Source organism: Centrocercus urophasianus, unplaced genomic scaffold (assembly GCF_019232065.1).
Source record: "Centrocercus urophasianus isolate 14NV4802_14NV808 unplaced genomic scaffold, USGS_Curo_1.0 seq_13, whole genome shotgun sequence".
In the NCBI taxonomy this organism is placed as follows: domain Eukaryota; kingdom Metazoa; phylum Chordata; class Aves; order Galliformes; family Phasianidae; genus Centrocercus; species Centrocercus urophasianus.
Genome location: NW_024884475.1, coordinates 24,600,179 through 24,617,048, shown reverse-complemented (window position 1 = coordinate 24,617,048; position 16,870 = coordinate 24,600,179). Strand labels below are relative to the sequence as shown.

Below are 16,870 nucleotides of genomic sequence, written 5' to 3'. Positions count from 1 at the left end.
AAGAGAAATCAGTACAGCTGTAGCTTCAAAATCATCAGTGACTTAGCAATGGTCTGGAAGAGGTTTCAGGGGAAGAAGAGAATGCAATCTGGACCAACAGTCTGTACATGCTCTCAACAATTGGGATCATTGCACAACAATCCCAGCCATGGTTTTTGCCCATAATTGCAAGCAACTTGTCTTGTTTACCTATTCCATCCAATTCTCTGTTCCCATGATAGAGGTTAATGGGCATTTTTACATATTTCATAACGGAAGCTAATGCTTGTTGTTGAAAGGCAACTTCGTGCTTAACTTTTCAAGTTAAGGGGAAAAGAAACTTAAACATGACCACATGTTACATGACACCAGTAGCATGTACATGAAATTCAATCTTTGCAATGCATTTAAGAACAAAAATGAGTTCCAAGTTCTTTCAACTGTCCTGAAACCTTATAGGAAATCTGGAGGCTCATCCCACAGTATAAACAAATTTAAAATGAGAATTTGGTTTCTGTTGCTAAGAGCAGAGTGCTTGTTTAATTTGTGTCTAGCTTGTGCTCTCTGTTCTCTTTGTAGCTTTGGGAACTGTGGGGACTCAACTCTCACCTCTTCTTCCATTCTTCAGCAGTGCTCATTAAAGGGACTGTGCCAGAATCTCTGGCCTTCCTTGCTTCTAGTCCTCAGCAACCAAACCACAAGAAGGAAAGTACATCATTGTAGCTGATGACAAACATAGTCAATATAAACAAAGCTCAATATTCATATTCCTCATATGCTTAGCCAGCCTTTTATTTTCAATCAATAGGAGCTATAGGTAAGGAATTATTTTTCTAATAGTGCTCCCAGATTCATAAAGAATAGATGACATGGAAGAGTAAATATACAGATTTGCCTACACAAGTTCCTTATACAATACACAAATATATTTTATATGACAGTTTCATAGTGCAAGAGTGTTGTGAAAATGACAGCCCTTCCCTGGGGTCAGATCTTTACAGATAGGACACAACACAACCTTAGGCTTCACTAGTATGGTAGTTTCAGAGTTTGCTGAATTATGATGGCCTCAATAAAACAAAAAGCAGGAAAAAAAAAGAACAACAAACAAACAAACAACAACAATAAGCTAGGACACTGTACAAGGGATAAGCAAAATTAAACTGAAACAGTAGACATTTGAGAGGTTTTTCCTTTCTTGTGGGAAAGTAGTTAAGCTAAATAGCTTTAGCTTAAAGAAATAAATGTTATGAGGATCTTTATAAATATTTATAGAGCAGTAATGCAGAAATATAGACCACTAAATCTGCTATGTGTTTATACTTCAGTGAAGGTCTCTGGTCTACGGCAGAGAGAGAATAATATGGGAACATCTCTGTGACAGCTAGTCAGAGAAGCCTCATCTGAACTTCTATCTTGGTTATCCCTGTGCTGACAGGGAGAACAGCAGCTTTCATGGGTGTATGGGATAGAATTGCTCACCCTCAAACTGACGGAGGCTGTGGGGCTCAAACCTCCAACACAAACCTCCTTTCCAGACAGCCCTGATATACTGCGCAAGTCCCTCAGGTGTCAGAAATTTGTCTCCGAAGAGCTTTTGTTGATGTTGTTACTGAGACATTGAAGTGAAAGATTTCTCACTTGAGTGAAGAGTGAGCATTTTTTCATCCAACAAAGTGGCCACCCTCTGGCACTATGATACACGTGGCCATCAGAAAAAGGACAGCCAAGTGCATGAGGAGTGCATAACACAGCAGTGGTGAGCATCTGGAAATGTTGCTGGCATTACTATGAAATTTGGGTGCAGCTGTAGAAAAAGGCCTGTTTCTAGTTTCAAATTATGACACGGCTTTTACAGCCTTCTGTCAGCAAATGGTGTTTGCAAACAGGAATCCAGGAGTTGAAGCTCTGGTTTTTAAACTGCTCATTCCCTTCTTTATGGATACCAAGGAAGGTTTAGTGTAGACGGGACATTCATGGCCATACCTGGTGATCACAGTAGACTGAGGAGTGCTCCTAAAGAGACACAATCCTTTATAAAAAGTAGAAAAAGTAAATCCATTAAAATAAGTTTCTTGTAGTTATTTATGAAGCAGAATCCATGGAGAGATTAATCTGTAGAAGAACTTAGAAATACCAGGGGAAAAAACATTGCTTTAGCACACTAAGCTGCTAAGCCCTCAGTTCCAGGAGTGATGTTTGTATAAAGCAAAAGGAAGGAATTTCCTATTCAGGATCAGGAGTCACAACTCTCTAAGCAAGGATAATACTGCACCTTTGGGTACATGGAGCAGCAGGTATTGGTCACCTGCACTGTTCAGTGTTTTGATTTTTCTGGCCTTCTTGGTCTGGAACTGAGATATGCATTTGGTAGCTTTTCATTTAGATGTGTACGTTACTCCAGTCTCAGTTTGAGTTCAGGTTTTTCACTCTTTCATTTTTGGCTATGGTTTCTGGTATGCTATTGTCACAGGTAAGAAGAAGAGAGTTGGAGTGAGCTCTGCCTGTGGACTGACCAAGTTGGTCCACTTGCTTAGGGTGGAGTTTTGGAAGGCTTTTGGCCTGAAATTGATATGGTTGGTGTTTGGGTTATGTTTGGGCTGCAGTTGTTGCTGATGCACACACTGTGTGAACAGTTCCTGTGGGGCAGGAACTGCCAGCACCTCTTTGTGAGGCAGCCACACTGCTTCAAATCCCCACTGCCTTCCAGGTAAGGTAAGGGCCTCTCAGCAGGTTCACATCGTGAAGCCTCACAAGGGAGGTTACGAGGATGTTGGTGGCTTTCATTGCCTCCATCAGCCTTTCTGATAGGTCTGTGTGGGAATAGTGGAGTGATCAGGGGGCTGTGTGATGGAGTCGGGGTGTGATGCACGCTGTTGGTGCTCCTGATCCCGTTTGTGTGGAGCCCAAATTACACAAGAATGATACTACTTGCAGCGAGGGTGTAGCTGAAACACACTTGTCTGCCCTAATCAGGACTTAGCTTGGGATCAGCGATGACAGCCCTTTATGCAGTATTTTCTTCTGCCAGGCAATTGTGAGTACTTTGTATACATTATTCTTAATTGCACTCAGACAATGTGTCCGCCACAGCTGCGCTGAAACAAAACAGTACCAAAATATGAGAACGCTGGGAGCGAGGTCAGGAAATCACGGCGCGACATGGGCAGGGATCGCTGCTGCTCTGTTTGTTTGTACCACAGCACGACTGTGTGCTGCTGCTGCTCCAGAGCCACTGCCAGCCCCTGTCTGGACAGTCAGCTGTGAGCTACGGGCAGGAGGGCTGGCCTGAGAGGTGGCACAGACAGATTATCAGAGAGAAAATGTGTTATATATGTATTTGGCCTATAATTTTAGTACATTCTTATCAGTAGTAATGAAATGTCTGTGAAGTTTTCCTTGTTTGCCTTTATGTTTTGCCCCTGCATCCACCAGGATGATGGAAGTCCTTGGGGTTAGCTTTACTTTTCAGCTTCCCTTGCTCCACAGTGTGAGTTAGGGATTTTGCAAGGCATCCTTGTTTTAAAACCGATTCTTTCACTTGAATTTGCAAGCAACTTGGAAATGTTTCTGTTGGCTGTGGATTTGGCAAAAGCTTGTTTTGATAAGCAGTAAGACCAAGTTAAGGCAGACATGAGGTTTTGGATCCCTCACTCCAGCGCTTGGGACATGCTGCTACTGGGGATGGGACCACAGGATCCCTTGCATGCAGAGCCAGGCACAGGCACAGTAAGCCCTGGAGCTTGGTCTGCAGCGCCGGGTGAAGGTTCAGCAGCCTCTGTGGCCTTCTAAGAACAGTTTGTGGGAGGCTTTTTGCAGTGTAAGATCAGAAGGGAGCTATTATACTGAAGCTGTTTTGGCCTGGGTTTGATCAGAGGCCATGGAGCAAGTGAGCAGAGCTGTGGCTCCGATCCCCACTGGATTTGCTACCACAGCAGGAGAGAGCAGTCCTTCCCTGCACGGAGGGTAACTGTCATGCAGGCAGTATTTCAGATGGCACACTGCTGCTTGACAAAAGAGGTGGTGCAAACAGAAGAAGCCATTTTCTGAATTTCCCCCACACACCTAGAGACACTACCTGAACGTCATGGGCTGTACTACACATTTTTCATGTCTGTTTTTATCTCTTGCTTTCGGCCTTCAAATCATTTCGATATCAGACGGCTGCATGGAATTACCCTCTGTCCAGAGCAACTGAGAAGGAACATAAATCTGCAGTTCACCTTGGCCATCAGACAGCACTGGGCTCACTCTAGGGCTGCCCCCCGTTACTCAGGTATCCTGCTGGGATTTCCATCCCTCTCCTCCAGCTGTAAATCAGGCAGCTGATTAATAATCACAGTGAGGGAGATAATTAGTACTGGCATGTAGCTGTTTTATGGATCTTTCTTTTCTGGGAGCCAAACCCAACCATATGGAAAAATGTAGCTGAGACACTATAAATATGATTCCACTTAGACAGTTGTCTCTTTCTGTTTTCTGTTATCACAGCAGTGTCAGCACAAGGAAAACAATGAAAGTGAAGAGATGCTGTTGCAGATTTTATTACAAGTTTGAGTACTTTTTTCATTCTTCAAGGACACTGTGTTAATCTGAAGAAAGAAGGCTTGCATTGTGTTCATTTATTCCTGCCACAGTTATTTAAGAAATAGATTCAGTGCTTATGCTTGGAGAGCTTTGGTTCTCTTTTAACTATTTCTGGCAGAATTAGAAAGATATCCTTTGTGCTCTGTGTCATGATAAGTTGTCTTCTCCAATAAGCCACATCTTAAACTTTGTCAGTCCTCTCTGCATTCAAAAGCTGCTCCCGCAGTTGGACAGATGCTGGTGACCAGGTGTCTGTAGCACAGCCAGCAGCAAGTTAATGTTTGCACGGAAAAGTAAAGTCTTCAGCAGCACTGGCTGTGACGGTGCTACTGGGTGATCAGCAGATGGGCACCTGTAGCAGCTGGACCCTACAGCTGCATGGGGGAATCTTTGCACAAAGCCCCTTCTGATCATAGAGCCATAGAATTATCAAGGCTGGAAAAGACCTCCAAGTTAATCTAGTCCTCCCACCACCAATATTTCCCCACTAAACCATGTTCCTTAGTACAACATCTAAATACTTCTTGATCGTCTCTGGGGACAGGGATTCAGCCACCTCCCTGCACTGCCTGTTCCAGCACCTGACCATTTGTTCAGAGAAGGGATTTTTCCTAATATCCAACTGAACCTCCCCTAGAGCAACTTGAGGCCTACTCGAGCCTTGTCACTAGTTACCTGGGAGAAGATGCTTCTTGCTGATTTTCATGCAACCCAGTGAAAATAATAATAATTTTAGGATTCATTTACAGGGCTGATTCCCCAACAACAGCAATCAAGCCTTTACTGGCAAGGAAAGTAATACGAGGAGAATATCATGCCTGTCCTTTTGGGTGCAAGGTGCTGGTGGACATGCAGCTTGACAGAGCTCAAGCAAGTGGTGAATTTAGACCTTGCTTATGGAAGAAGGAACTGCAATGGAGGCAAGAGGACTTCTCCCCTCCTTTTCACAGCCTTGTTTTGGAATAGGTGTGCCAGATGTCTTCTTGTTGATCTTTTGAAATAGTCAAGCAACTCTCTTTTCCACAAGGGAGTATTTTCTTTTGAGATGTATCTTTTTGCTCTGAAAGGGTTTAGAAATAGATTCTATGCCACAGGCATTCTCATCCAAAGCTTAAAGTATGTACAAAGCTCCCACACAACTGCATCAGTGTGATACAGATTGGGTTTTTTCTTCTGTAAGAGGGAAGTTATCCAAAGTGGTATGAGGTAAGTGATGGTAAATCATAATTCAATGCTTTAAAAAGTTTTTAATTTAATTCCCTCTTAAAAAGCAAATACTGTAAGTGAATTTAAGTCACTGCTCCAAAGCTAACATAGAGAGCTCTGCGATTCATCCTCGTCTCATCTTTCTGTCCCAGGCACAGCTTTCATAAATCATCTCTCTCCCAAGACCTCTACTCCGCATATTACTTTTTTTCCTGACACTTAACCCATTAGCGCTGTGTATGGTATGTATTATGCATTGCCTTTTGTGCATGCCACATATTACGAAGAGCTTTCTATCCCTAAGGATTTCTGCAGCTATTTCTGTTAGTTCATCCTGCAGTGTATTTTTATGAAAGTAATCAGCTAGCTTCTCTATTAAGAAAGAGAGAATTGTAGCAGCAAACTGTAGGCCAAGCTCATTAGGTCATTATTAAAAGGTGGATTCTTTTTTAACGTGGTAAATGAGGTTATAGAGCGTGCACAGGGCACAGAAGTGATGCTGGAGAGAAGTCACAAGGGCTATTTCCTTGGGCCACTCTGTCTCTTTGGTTGTTTTATATCTTTAATTATATATTGAACCAAGAAGAGCAAGAAACCTCTAATTTGCTTGGAGTGATAGTCTTCAGGAAGTCTGAGAAGGAAATGCCGTGCATTCTCCCAATCTTGCTGTCTGGGATGAGCCCAGAGCAGACAGCTGGGGTCACAAGTCGGTTGTTCTGAGAGTATACTTCTATCTATCAGAAATGGAGAATTTTGTCACTACTAAAGCCAGGTCAGAATGTAGGAGCTGGATTTCTCCCTGGAATTGTTTTAGAACCAGCCTTAAGATTGGAGAGGATGAATGAATGTGACACTGGGCTCCTGGTGTCACTGCCTGGTGATCAGGCAGGCTGGCCAGAGCGTGGATCAGGGCGAGATACCTTTCACTCAGCCAGTAGAAATAGAGAAGCTGCTACATCTCACCATGATCTCCTTCGTTAACCAGAGGCAAGGGGAAAATTACAGGCTGCAGTCTGTGGTGTAACGAGCCGCTTGTTCATGCATCCTTCTTCACCCACACTGAATGGTACTATGGGCCTGAAGTTTTCATTGCAACTCTCTTTCTTCTCTTGACCATCAGTAGACTTCCTATGTAAATTCAGCTAGTTCGGAAAACAGTTTCCCTTCTTCACAATTGACTGGCATTTTTCTTCCTGATCCATGCCTGTATATCATCATCCGCTGCGACAGTCACATTTTGCACTCTGAGTAATTCCCCAGAACTGGCCAACTGCCATAAGTAGGCAACATTTCAATACAGTTTGTAATCACGTCTCCTTTCCCTGCCTTCTCCTCAGATGCAAAGGAGCATCCCACTATGGCCTTACCAAGGAGCGGAAGCGGCGTTCCCAGGATTGCTCCCCGGACCACAGCTCCAGCCTGGCAGTAGCTGCTTTGAGCCCTGAGCTTTCTGCAGCTGCAGCCATCGCCTTAATGACCGACGAGCCAGGACTGGTGAACCCAGCCTTCAGCCCCACCTCGGAGGACAGCCAGTCGGGTAGCGGCCCCAGGGACCTGCACTGCAGCAACCGCAACAGAAGTAAGGACACAGAGGGTTGTTTTTGGAGCTGGTGGCCTCTTCCAGTGTCTGTTTTCTGTGAAACACATGTTGGTGGAGGATGTTGTTTTTTTAGAGAAAAATTTGAATTGGCTTTTCCAAATGGGACTTCAGTGACCCAATATATTTCAGGTGAAAAACAAATTTTCTTATCCCGTGGCAACATTTATTTGAAGACTTGCTGCACACAGGCAAACTGCAGGTCTGAAGAATGATTATTTAGGCAAGTCGGCTCCTTTGGGGTGTGTGAAGGGCCAAGGAGATGGTGCAACAACAGCTTCAACAAAACATGATCGCCCAGGTAGTCCCTACAGACTATGTGATGGGCACCTACGCACAAATCTTTTGGCAGTTGACAAATATTTAGAGTAAAACAGATGATGAGAGGTTTCTGGGAGCTTGGGAAGCGTTTGCCAGATTCCCAGAAAGCAGCACTTCAGAACTGCTATTTCTGCTGAAATAACAGCAGTTAGGGACAAGATGCTCCTTGCCTTGATTCTTCACCCTGTGGCATACCACCTGGCTCTGATGAGCATCGTAATTGAAAAATATGGTTTATGTAGAAGTATTAACAGTGAGGTCAAATCTTGTATTTGCGGTCTCTGAAGCCAAAACTGTGTTTCCCAAGCTTTGTGATGCATCAGGCCTGTGCTGGGAGAATGGATGAAAGGCTGAAGGAAGATTAAACGAAGAGCAGCAATATCCCCTTCTGTGCATGCAGAAAGAGAGAGATGGAAAGGGACAGAGCAAGAACATCAGGATGAAATTAAATCCCACCAGAGTTTAAAAGCTGCAGTCTGGTTTGGGGGAATGTTATATTATTAGATTACAATGTTTGGCGAGCACAAAGAGAGTGACAATATCTTCAGTAGGATGGAAAGGAGAGTGAAACTACTATGATTTTTTTTTTTTGTGTTGTCTTACCCAAGCTATAAGATGTGAATTAGTAGGTCCCTCCTACCTGATGATCTTTGAATTTTTGTCATAATATTGTTGGCAGATTGGAAGCATTGCCAGGGTTTTGAGGCAGTAGTGGATTTTCAGCAACAAATTCCAGATTTTTTGGGTGGGGAAGATCTAACTTATGCAGCTTGAGAAGGGCAGTATTTCTTCCTCTTCTATACATTTTTCTCTAGATTGTTGCTGATTCTGCCCTGACCAAGGATTATTTTCTCCCACACTGCCACACTTGCAGGTACAGATATCTGCATGTGGCTGGCAGAATAGACAGGAGAGGTGGCAGTGTCAGGGTGTGGGACAGAGGTAGGATAATTGTACCTCCATGCAAGTGGGTGTTGTCTTGGAGTCACGACATCAAAGTGTTGCTGTTTTGCCCTGTTTTCTGCCAAAGGCTGCAGAAATGATGTGGGTCTGAAACTGTTGAAACATTGATTTTTTTTCCTGCTGTTGCAGCTCGACACTTTGAACGCTCCACTATAAGAAGCAGATCTTTTAAAAAAATAAACAAGGCATTCAGTGTTCTTCGAAGGACAAAAAGTGGAAGTGTGGTTTCCAACCAGGCTGACCAGGAAAGAGAGGCTGTTGGAAACTCTGTTGCTGGAGAAGAAGGTAATGCTTTTTTCTTCTTGTATTCTCACATTTAAGTGAGATGGGGCAAGGGACCCCATGCATGTTGGAGCTGGCTGTTCCAATGTTGACATGTATTTCATTTCATTAATGAAATTCAATACATTTCAATACATTTCATTTAATCATGTGGGTGCACATGATTAAAAGGAAGCTGAAAACTAGTTTTCCTTATTTTAAAAAAGCTTTTAGTGAATGAGAGGGAAGAGAAAAGCAGAGGTGTGTGGGACCTCACAAATGGTTGTGCTGGTAACTGCCTATGTACAACAGTTGATCCAGTATCCAATGCACAGGATGTGGAATTGAGCATCTGGGACTTGTTACTGGAGCTGCTGCTGATTTGATTTTTTGGGTCATTCGGTCATTTAGTTCAAGAGGTTTTGCCAGCATGTGTGTGTTTTCCCCCTAAAGCAAACAGATCACAGTGATCACACATTATGGAAATCTCGTAAGTTGCTGCTAATGGTTATGAACCACTAGAAGTTACCAGTGGAATGACAGTAGGAAAGAGTAAAGCACTGAAATTACCCCAGTATTTCTTGTAGGGTCCTTAGTGATAGATTTGTGTTGCCTCAGCTAGGCAGGTGATGAGGTAAGAACCCTCTGCTCTCAGCTGAGGGAAAAGGCAAGTTGCCCTGACATTGTCAGGCAGGCAGTAGCACTTAACATTTGGCATTCTCAAAACAATAAGCAAATGTTACTAATTGTTTTGGATCATAATTACGAAGCCAACATTAGCATTCGTGCATCAAGAGGAAGTGATGATAGAGCGGGAAACATCGTCTTAATCAAGGCCCTAATTGAGTTCATTATTCCTTTGTCTGATGCCTCAGCACCTCAGCTCTCTTCCCAGATAAAAAGTCCAGAGTAAAAGCTTTAAGAAGGCAACAGAGTCAACTTTGCTTTGCTATATTATGACATGCTGTCATTGAAACCCATTGAAAATAAGGACATAATGATGCCAAATATTGTGCTTACACATAGCTATTCTAAAATCAGAGAACAGTGTTTAGTACCTCTTCTGCTTTCCTTGCTTGTTTTTTTCAGAAGAGTTCCACGTAGTCTTGTGTTCCCAATCATTGCTCTCCTTGTCCAGATTTTTGTTGATGTAACCAAAACAAAGCCAGATAATTCAAAAGCATGAAACTTTTCCATAAAAATAATATGATTCTGCTTCTTGATCTGAAATGTAGTTAATAACTTTACCAAGTATTTTTTAAAGATTCCCTGGTAAAAGTTCGTAAAGAAGTTGCTTACTGCCATCTTTGAGGAAACAGGTATTTTTCTCATTTGCTAGCAACTGCTCCATCCGCTGTAATCAAATCTTGACCTTCTTCAGACAGAGTGAAATCCTGAATTTCTCAGGCTCATGCTTTTCAAAAAACGATTTTTAGGCACAGGCATGGAAAGCTTTCTACCTAGGCTTATAGTGGACATTGCTAATAGTCCGCTGAAAGCTTGGTTTCACGTCCAGAGATCATGAGGGAATCTGGATGCCAACAACACCTGGCCAGTAACCCTGATGATAAAAGAAGTAGATGTGAGGGTGACGCTGGACTTTGTATTTCCAGCAGAATGAAAAACACCGTCTCCTCTTTAAGGGATATATAATGGTCCCTTGGAAGGGCACTCTCTGTAAAGATGTCATTCTGTGCCTGATTCTGCTTGTGATGTCATTATTCAGCACCAAGTGTGCCTGTAAAATTCCAGATATATTCTACTGCACTGGAAAAACCAGGTAGACATGTAATTACTTAATGAGCAGTTACTGTCATGCATGAGCTCACAGAAGCTGGGTCCTCAAATGACGGTATTAATTACATACGCAAAGAATGCATTTTGATTAGTCTGTTTTGGAATTTGGCATTTAAAAAAAGCAAGCAAGTAATGTGCTGTAATACAAATATAACTTTAACAAGGATCTCTGTTTAGCCCTTTGCAGCAGGTGCTTTGTGCATCTCAAAGGCACTCCCTGTTTCTTCTTGTTGGAAGAAGAAATGAATATACTTCTTTCTGTAGCAGTTATCACCATCCTGCCAGCTGGGTACTTGATTTCTTCTCCGGTTCTGTATGTTTTATTCTATTCCTGTTTTTTTTAAAACCCTTTCTTGTTCCAAATAGTCTGGATTTGGACTCCTGGTGAGAGCTGGTCACCCATTAAGGATAGCTGCAGTCTGCTCTGCAGTTATTTAATACAAGTCTGACTGTCCCCCATTTTTAGAATTTCCTCATCTCGATTCAGGTATCTCTGCTTATTGTGTTTTGCCTCTATTTTGTTTAAAAGAACTCTGAAAGCAAAAACTGTGATGTGTACCTGTGTATTGTCCCCAAAAGCAGCAGCAGCCATGGATTTCTGCTGTCACATCAATTTTTTGCCTGTTGCAGCATGTGGAGGTACCTCTAATATGATGCTGTATCTCCACTGGGCCTGTGCCCAACTGCCATATCCCTGCAGGGATGCAGGACAAAAGTCATCCCCTGATGGGGGAGGGATGGCATCCAAATAACCATGATTAGACTTAATCTAAAAGCTGAATGTAATGCTGGATTTGGAAAACTCCTTTGCTGCCCCAGGACACTGAAAAATATGATATCTGTACTGTTTCTAGTGTAATTAGAGCAGGAGAATAGTTGAAGTCTAGTGCTGTCCTACACCTGCAGCTGTTAGGAGTCCTTTGCTGTGAAAATGACTTCATGATTTCCATTTGCAGCCCATGCTTTGATACATCTAAGCTGATGTTGTATACACACGTTCTGGATTTAAGTGATCCAGGCTTTCTTTTTTTCTCTGCCTATGGTGATATTTTCAGTAGAAAAGTGTTCACTGTCCAAGTGAAAGAACATGTTAAAAGGGCATGAAAATTGTGAACAGTGAGAAGAAACTGTTTAGGTGGAGAACGGCTTAAGATTTTCTCATTTTTAATAACTTGATCATTTGTAAATAACCAGAGAATAATGTCACTCATGGCACTTAGTACTGCACATGGCTTCCCAGGTCGGAAGTAAAGGTTAGGGAAGTTTAAAAGAGACTGTTTCATTCTGAGAAGTGAGGGACAGTGACAGGGACACCCTTCCGGCAGTGATGCATTTAAGATGTGATATCTTTTGACTGGATCTAGTAGTGTAAATGACCTTGACAATCTAGTTAAATGATAAAATATCTCCGAGCAAAGACTGCTCTGGTTTTGCCATGCTTATTTGTATCACTGTACTCTTATTCTGGCATCACACTTTAAATTCATGTCCAAGAAAGATTATATATATACACTCTTTACTCAAGCTGATCTACAAATACAAGTTGTAAAGCAGCTAATTCTTTGGGAGGAAAGAATTCAAGAATGCAATTGCAAAACCCTCTTTAATGTAAAAGAGAGCCATACTGCTAGTTTTCAGAATCAGTCATCAGTTCCATTTTGCAGTCAAGTCATTGTAAAATAAATTGAATTTATGATTGCTTGAGGATGTCAAATGCAGTTCAAAGTCAGCTAATTCTTCTTAGTCCCAGGGCTGGTGCAGTGCTACATCTGTTATTGCTTTGCAGCAGTCAAGACCAAGGCAGCCCTGGCAGCACTGGCAGGCTCACAGAGCAGACTACTGTTGTGTGGGTGTACCTCCCTCCTGCTGTTCAGCTGGAGCCCAGCTGTGTTTTCTCTGTGTATGTCTACATGTATATGCATATGCATGTGTAAGATAGATTTTATAAATACTTTGGTGTTTTGGAAAGGCACATGAAGAAAAAGGAGGTAAGTGAAATGCAGAATGCTCTAAGTGCCAGAGCCAGGTCTTTTTCAACCATTCCATGGCAATAAGACTTCTTAAGTGAAGAAAACAAAGTGACTTTCCCAGCCCCAGGACAAGAAACATCAGCTCAACTTTCGCCCTAGGAAGGCTACATTAGTACTGTTCCTGTTTTCCCAAATGTGATTCAACTGCAGTTCTGTTTTCCTAAAATGGCTGCTAGAAATATTACACAACTGGTTGAAAGCACTCTGCCCCCAGGATAGTGAGCTGGACAGTTTTCAAGTGGATGAGATTGTCTCTGTAGTGTTTCATCCACTGCAGATAGGTGAACTGATCAACTTCTGCTGCTGCTAAAAGAGCCACAGTTCTTTTGGATCTTTTGGACAACTCTATGACAATTTCATTTTAGTTCTTTCAGTAAGAGAAGATGAAAGACACTGCAGTTGGCATTGCCAACTACCTGCCCCCTGCATCGGACCAGCATCCCTGGAGAATTAATGGAATGAATAGCACTCTTGTTTTCAAAACAAGATGGCAAGCCATTGGGAGAATGAAATGCTAACTGGAAAATTACTGTAAAGGAAGAGTTGCAGAACAAAACCTCACACTGATTCAAGTGATGTTCACAGACACACGTATTTTCCAAGAATAGTTTACACCATTTTCATTTAAATTGTGATGACCATGTGCCTGAACGCTTGCTATCCCTGTAGATAGATGGATTCATGGAGGTGGGATGTAGGCACACAAAGCTCCGGAGGCTCCAGCCAGCACCTCCCATCAGCCAGACCTTCTGGTCTGGGCAAGGACTGGCAATGTGAGACAGAAGTTGTGCTCACAGTGACCTTGCATTACTCTGGAGCCAAGTGTCATAGCAGACACACTGAGCAGAGCTGTGGGGATGGCGGCAGCTGTTATTCTAATGGTACTTCCAGAAGGAGAACAGTACATGCAGAAATCAGCTGAAACCCAAGACCTGGAGGAACACTTACGTTAAGAACTGTAAACTGTGGGGCTAAAATATTAAGTGTACTTAAAAGTGCCTATTACAAGTCTCATGGCTAATGTACTACTAATTCTGTGGTGTCCTGTGTTGTATCAGACAAGCAGAATTTGATGGGTAAAGCTGGCCTCTCCTACGTTATTTGTTACTCTGATGAAAACACAGATAAAATTTTACTTTAATATAAGGAAAATATTACCTGAGGAAAAAGCATAGAAAATATTTCTGAATGCAGATGACATTTTGTTATTATTGACAGATTCAGAATGCTCCATACCAATCCCTGCAACAAAAACACAACACTCGGTGGAAAGACCTGCAAGAGTCACCAAAAACAAGACAGAAAATTTACTTCTTTCTAGATTCAGCAGCGCTTCAATATTTAAGGACTGGAAATATAAAATGGTAAAGAAAGGTATGCAATACTCCAGGGTTTTCCTGCTCTGGAAAACCTGGTCAAAGGGAGCTGAGAATTTTAAGAGCTGGAAAGGGTTGGAAAGTGGGGTCTGTGCAAACCCCACAGTAGGATGCATGCATGTGAGTGGTGCAAGCTCTTACCCAGACTCCTTACATTTGGTGAGACCCACTGAGGTCCCATTCACTGTGGGTAACCAGGTGCTGGAGCAGGGCCCAGCTCTTGTGGGAATAGTGCACACATTACAAAATTTCAGGTCAAAGACTTTGTTTCTGCATGCAGCATTTTCTTAAAACAGGCAAGGTAGGTTGTAATGAGCCTCTATGTAATATATACAGATTGTTTGATTGTTTGATGAGAAAGCTATCTCAAATTCTGCTATTCGAAAATATATGTGTGTGTACATTTAGTTTTTCAAACATATTTTTTAAAATAGTCAGTTGTATTTTTATCGTGACAGTCTAAACTGTTGATTATGCAAACATCCATGTGTATATCTGGGTTGAAAATAAGAGGCAAATCTTTGATGAAGATATCAGAAATTAAGTAGTCATTCACTTTTTTGATGTTTCACTCATCTGAGAAGAAAAAGGTACAATTTACTAATTATATTCAATAAAGAACACAAATCAATCCTGGGATGTGAAGCAGCATATCCTATGAAAAGGGGAACATGGTGACTTGCACACTGGCAAGAAAAATGCTGTGGGATGATTTGTTTTGTTGTGAACTGTGTGCTTTAGAAGGAAATCAGTTATTTGAAATTCTTTCAAAGGATCTGCATGAAGTCATACTGAAAATAAATCAAATGCCACCGCAATACTTATGAACCAGTTAAAGCATTGCTCAAGAAGCAAAAGAACTTACATAAGTATTTTTCTTTTGTGTATGATGGGTCTTGTTCACTGCCACGTTGCTCTGGTTTTATTCTGGGATATTTAGAAACTGATATAACATGAGTGCATCAGCAGCTTGTTCAATCTGCTCTCTATGGGCAAGAAATAGCTAATTCCTTTAGAAAAAGAGAACAGATTGACGTATGAGTGCCTACGAATAATGCCTATGCCACCAAGTGCTATTTGTTACAACCTGAGCTGAATCATCATGCAAAGTGAAGTGGGATCAGTTCTGCTATGGGACTGTTTTGATAGCTTGCAAAATATATAGAAATATTTATTTCTTCCGTTTTTGAGCAGAGCAGAATGCATGAGGGTCTATATTATCATTTGTGGTTTACTAACGTAAACCCTTAATGCTACCTCGGGAGTACAAACTATGCATGAGGAAAAAGCCTTCGGTGATTGTTGAGGAGTGCTTGTGTCATCTGGCCTTAAGCACTTCACTGAGCCATCAGGTAACTGGCTTTGTCTTCTTACATAGCAATAGAGGGAGTTTAGCAGCTCCTTTGGGTGCTCATACCCTGCATAGGAAATTAGGCATTTGGGATAGAGGCCTGCCTTTAAATGGTATGAGTCCACCTTCAGACAAGGGGGAATCAAACAAGCTCCAACCTGGGCAAATAACGTTCAGAAAGTATAGGAGTATGGGGGAACAACTCACCTTTCAGTCCTAAGGCTTTAAAGTTGTGCACAACTCTGAAGCAAATCAGTACAGCTGCAGAAACCACAACAGGAGTGTAATTAAGTGATCCTTGGATATTAGATTGAGCACAGGTGTGTAATTATCTAGATAGATTTTCATTGCCTGTCAACTTTGTGTAAAACTATGAAGTCGAAGTCTGTGCAACCGGTAGGTGCTTTTTGCAGACGTGGAGGAAGACAGCTTCCCATTCCGAAGAGCCTATGATCAAGAAGTGGTAAGGGATTTAATGTGGTATTTATTAATGGTTTTATTTTCCTACTCTTTCTTTCCCCTCGATCTCTACCAGGAACTTTTGGTGCTTTTCTGGTTTGTTACCTGATAATTCTGCAGTAGGAAATATTTATTCTCTCTCTGGTACTGCTCTATTAGTTTTGATTTCACAGTTTTCTGCTATTCAGTTGCAATTGCTGTACTTTAATTTCTAAAATAGCGTATTGAAAAAATGTTTGCACTTCATTTTTCTACTTGCAGGTTTACACATAATGTGGACTCTTATACCAGAAATTCAAAAGCTTTCTGTCACTTGTGGAGGGTCACAAGACACTTAAGGACTGATGTGTCTGTACCAGACATCTCAGTAGTGCTTTTACTTGAATTTTACTCAGTGATGAATGTGGATTAAAATTGCCCAAGACATGCTGTGCAGACTAACATGTCAGCTGAAAAATAGGGTTTGGAAGGAGATGCAGTCCCCAGCACATCATAACTAAAAAACAGGATCCCTGCACACAGTTGGTCCTTCTTCCCCACACTTAGATTGCCAATGCCAGCAGAGATCTTCCCTTGCAGCTGAGCTGTCAGCATCATTCCCTTCTACCCCACAGGTTCATAACATGTGAAAAATCTTGGGAAAAACAGATTCATTCAGGAGGGCTGACTGCTTCTGAAAGTAGAGTGGCTCATCCTTCATGCATGAAGAGTGTAGTTCAGAGTGTTGAGTTGTCTGGGTTAAGCACAGGACAGATTTGTGAAAATACCACCCAGTCTGTGTAGATTTATTCAAGGCTATGGGCAATACTGTGGAAATGTCACCTCCTGCATCAATAGCAGCAGATATGTTCTCATTTGAATTCACATTTCTTAACAAGGCTTAGGATAAGTTTGTGTTAGAACTCAGAGCTGGCTGGCCAGCAGCAGTACTTTTGCTTGTGTA

At 42.0% G+C, this 16,870-nt stretch overlaps 1 protein-coding gene across 5 annotated transcripts in view; it reads left to right on the top strand.

The window, feature by feature from the left end:
• Nucleotides 1–16,870, top strand: part of LNX1 (ligand of numb-protein X 1) — a 143,618-nt gene that overhangs the window by 104,605 nt on the left and 22,143 nt on the right. For 4 of the 5 annotated variants that reach the window (XM_042811560.1, XM_042811561.1, XM_042811558.1 and 1 more), the window contains 3 exons: nucleotides 7,110–7,351; nucleotides 8,783–8,938; nucleotides 13,960–14,115. In XM_042811560.1, coding sequence (XP_042667494.1) covers nucleotides 7,110–7,351; nucleotides 8,783–8,938; nucleotides 13,960–14,115 — 554 coding nt within the window. The remainder of the gene's footprint in view (nucleotides 1–7,109; nucleotides 7,352–8,782; nucleotides 8,939–13,959; nucleotides 14,116–16,870) is intronic. The other variant, XM_042811562.1, reaches the window with a different exon arrangement.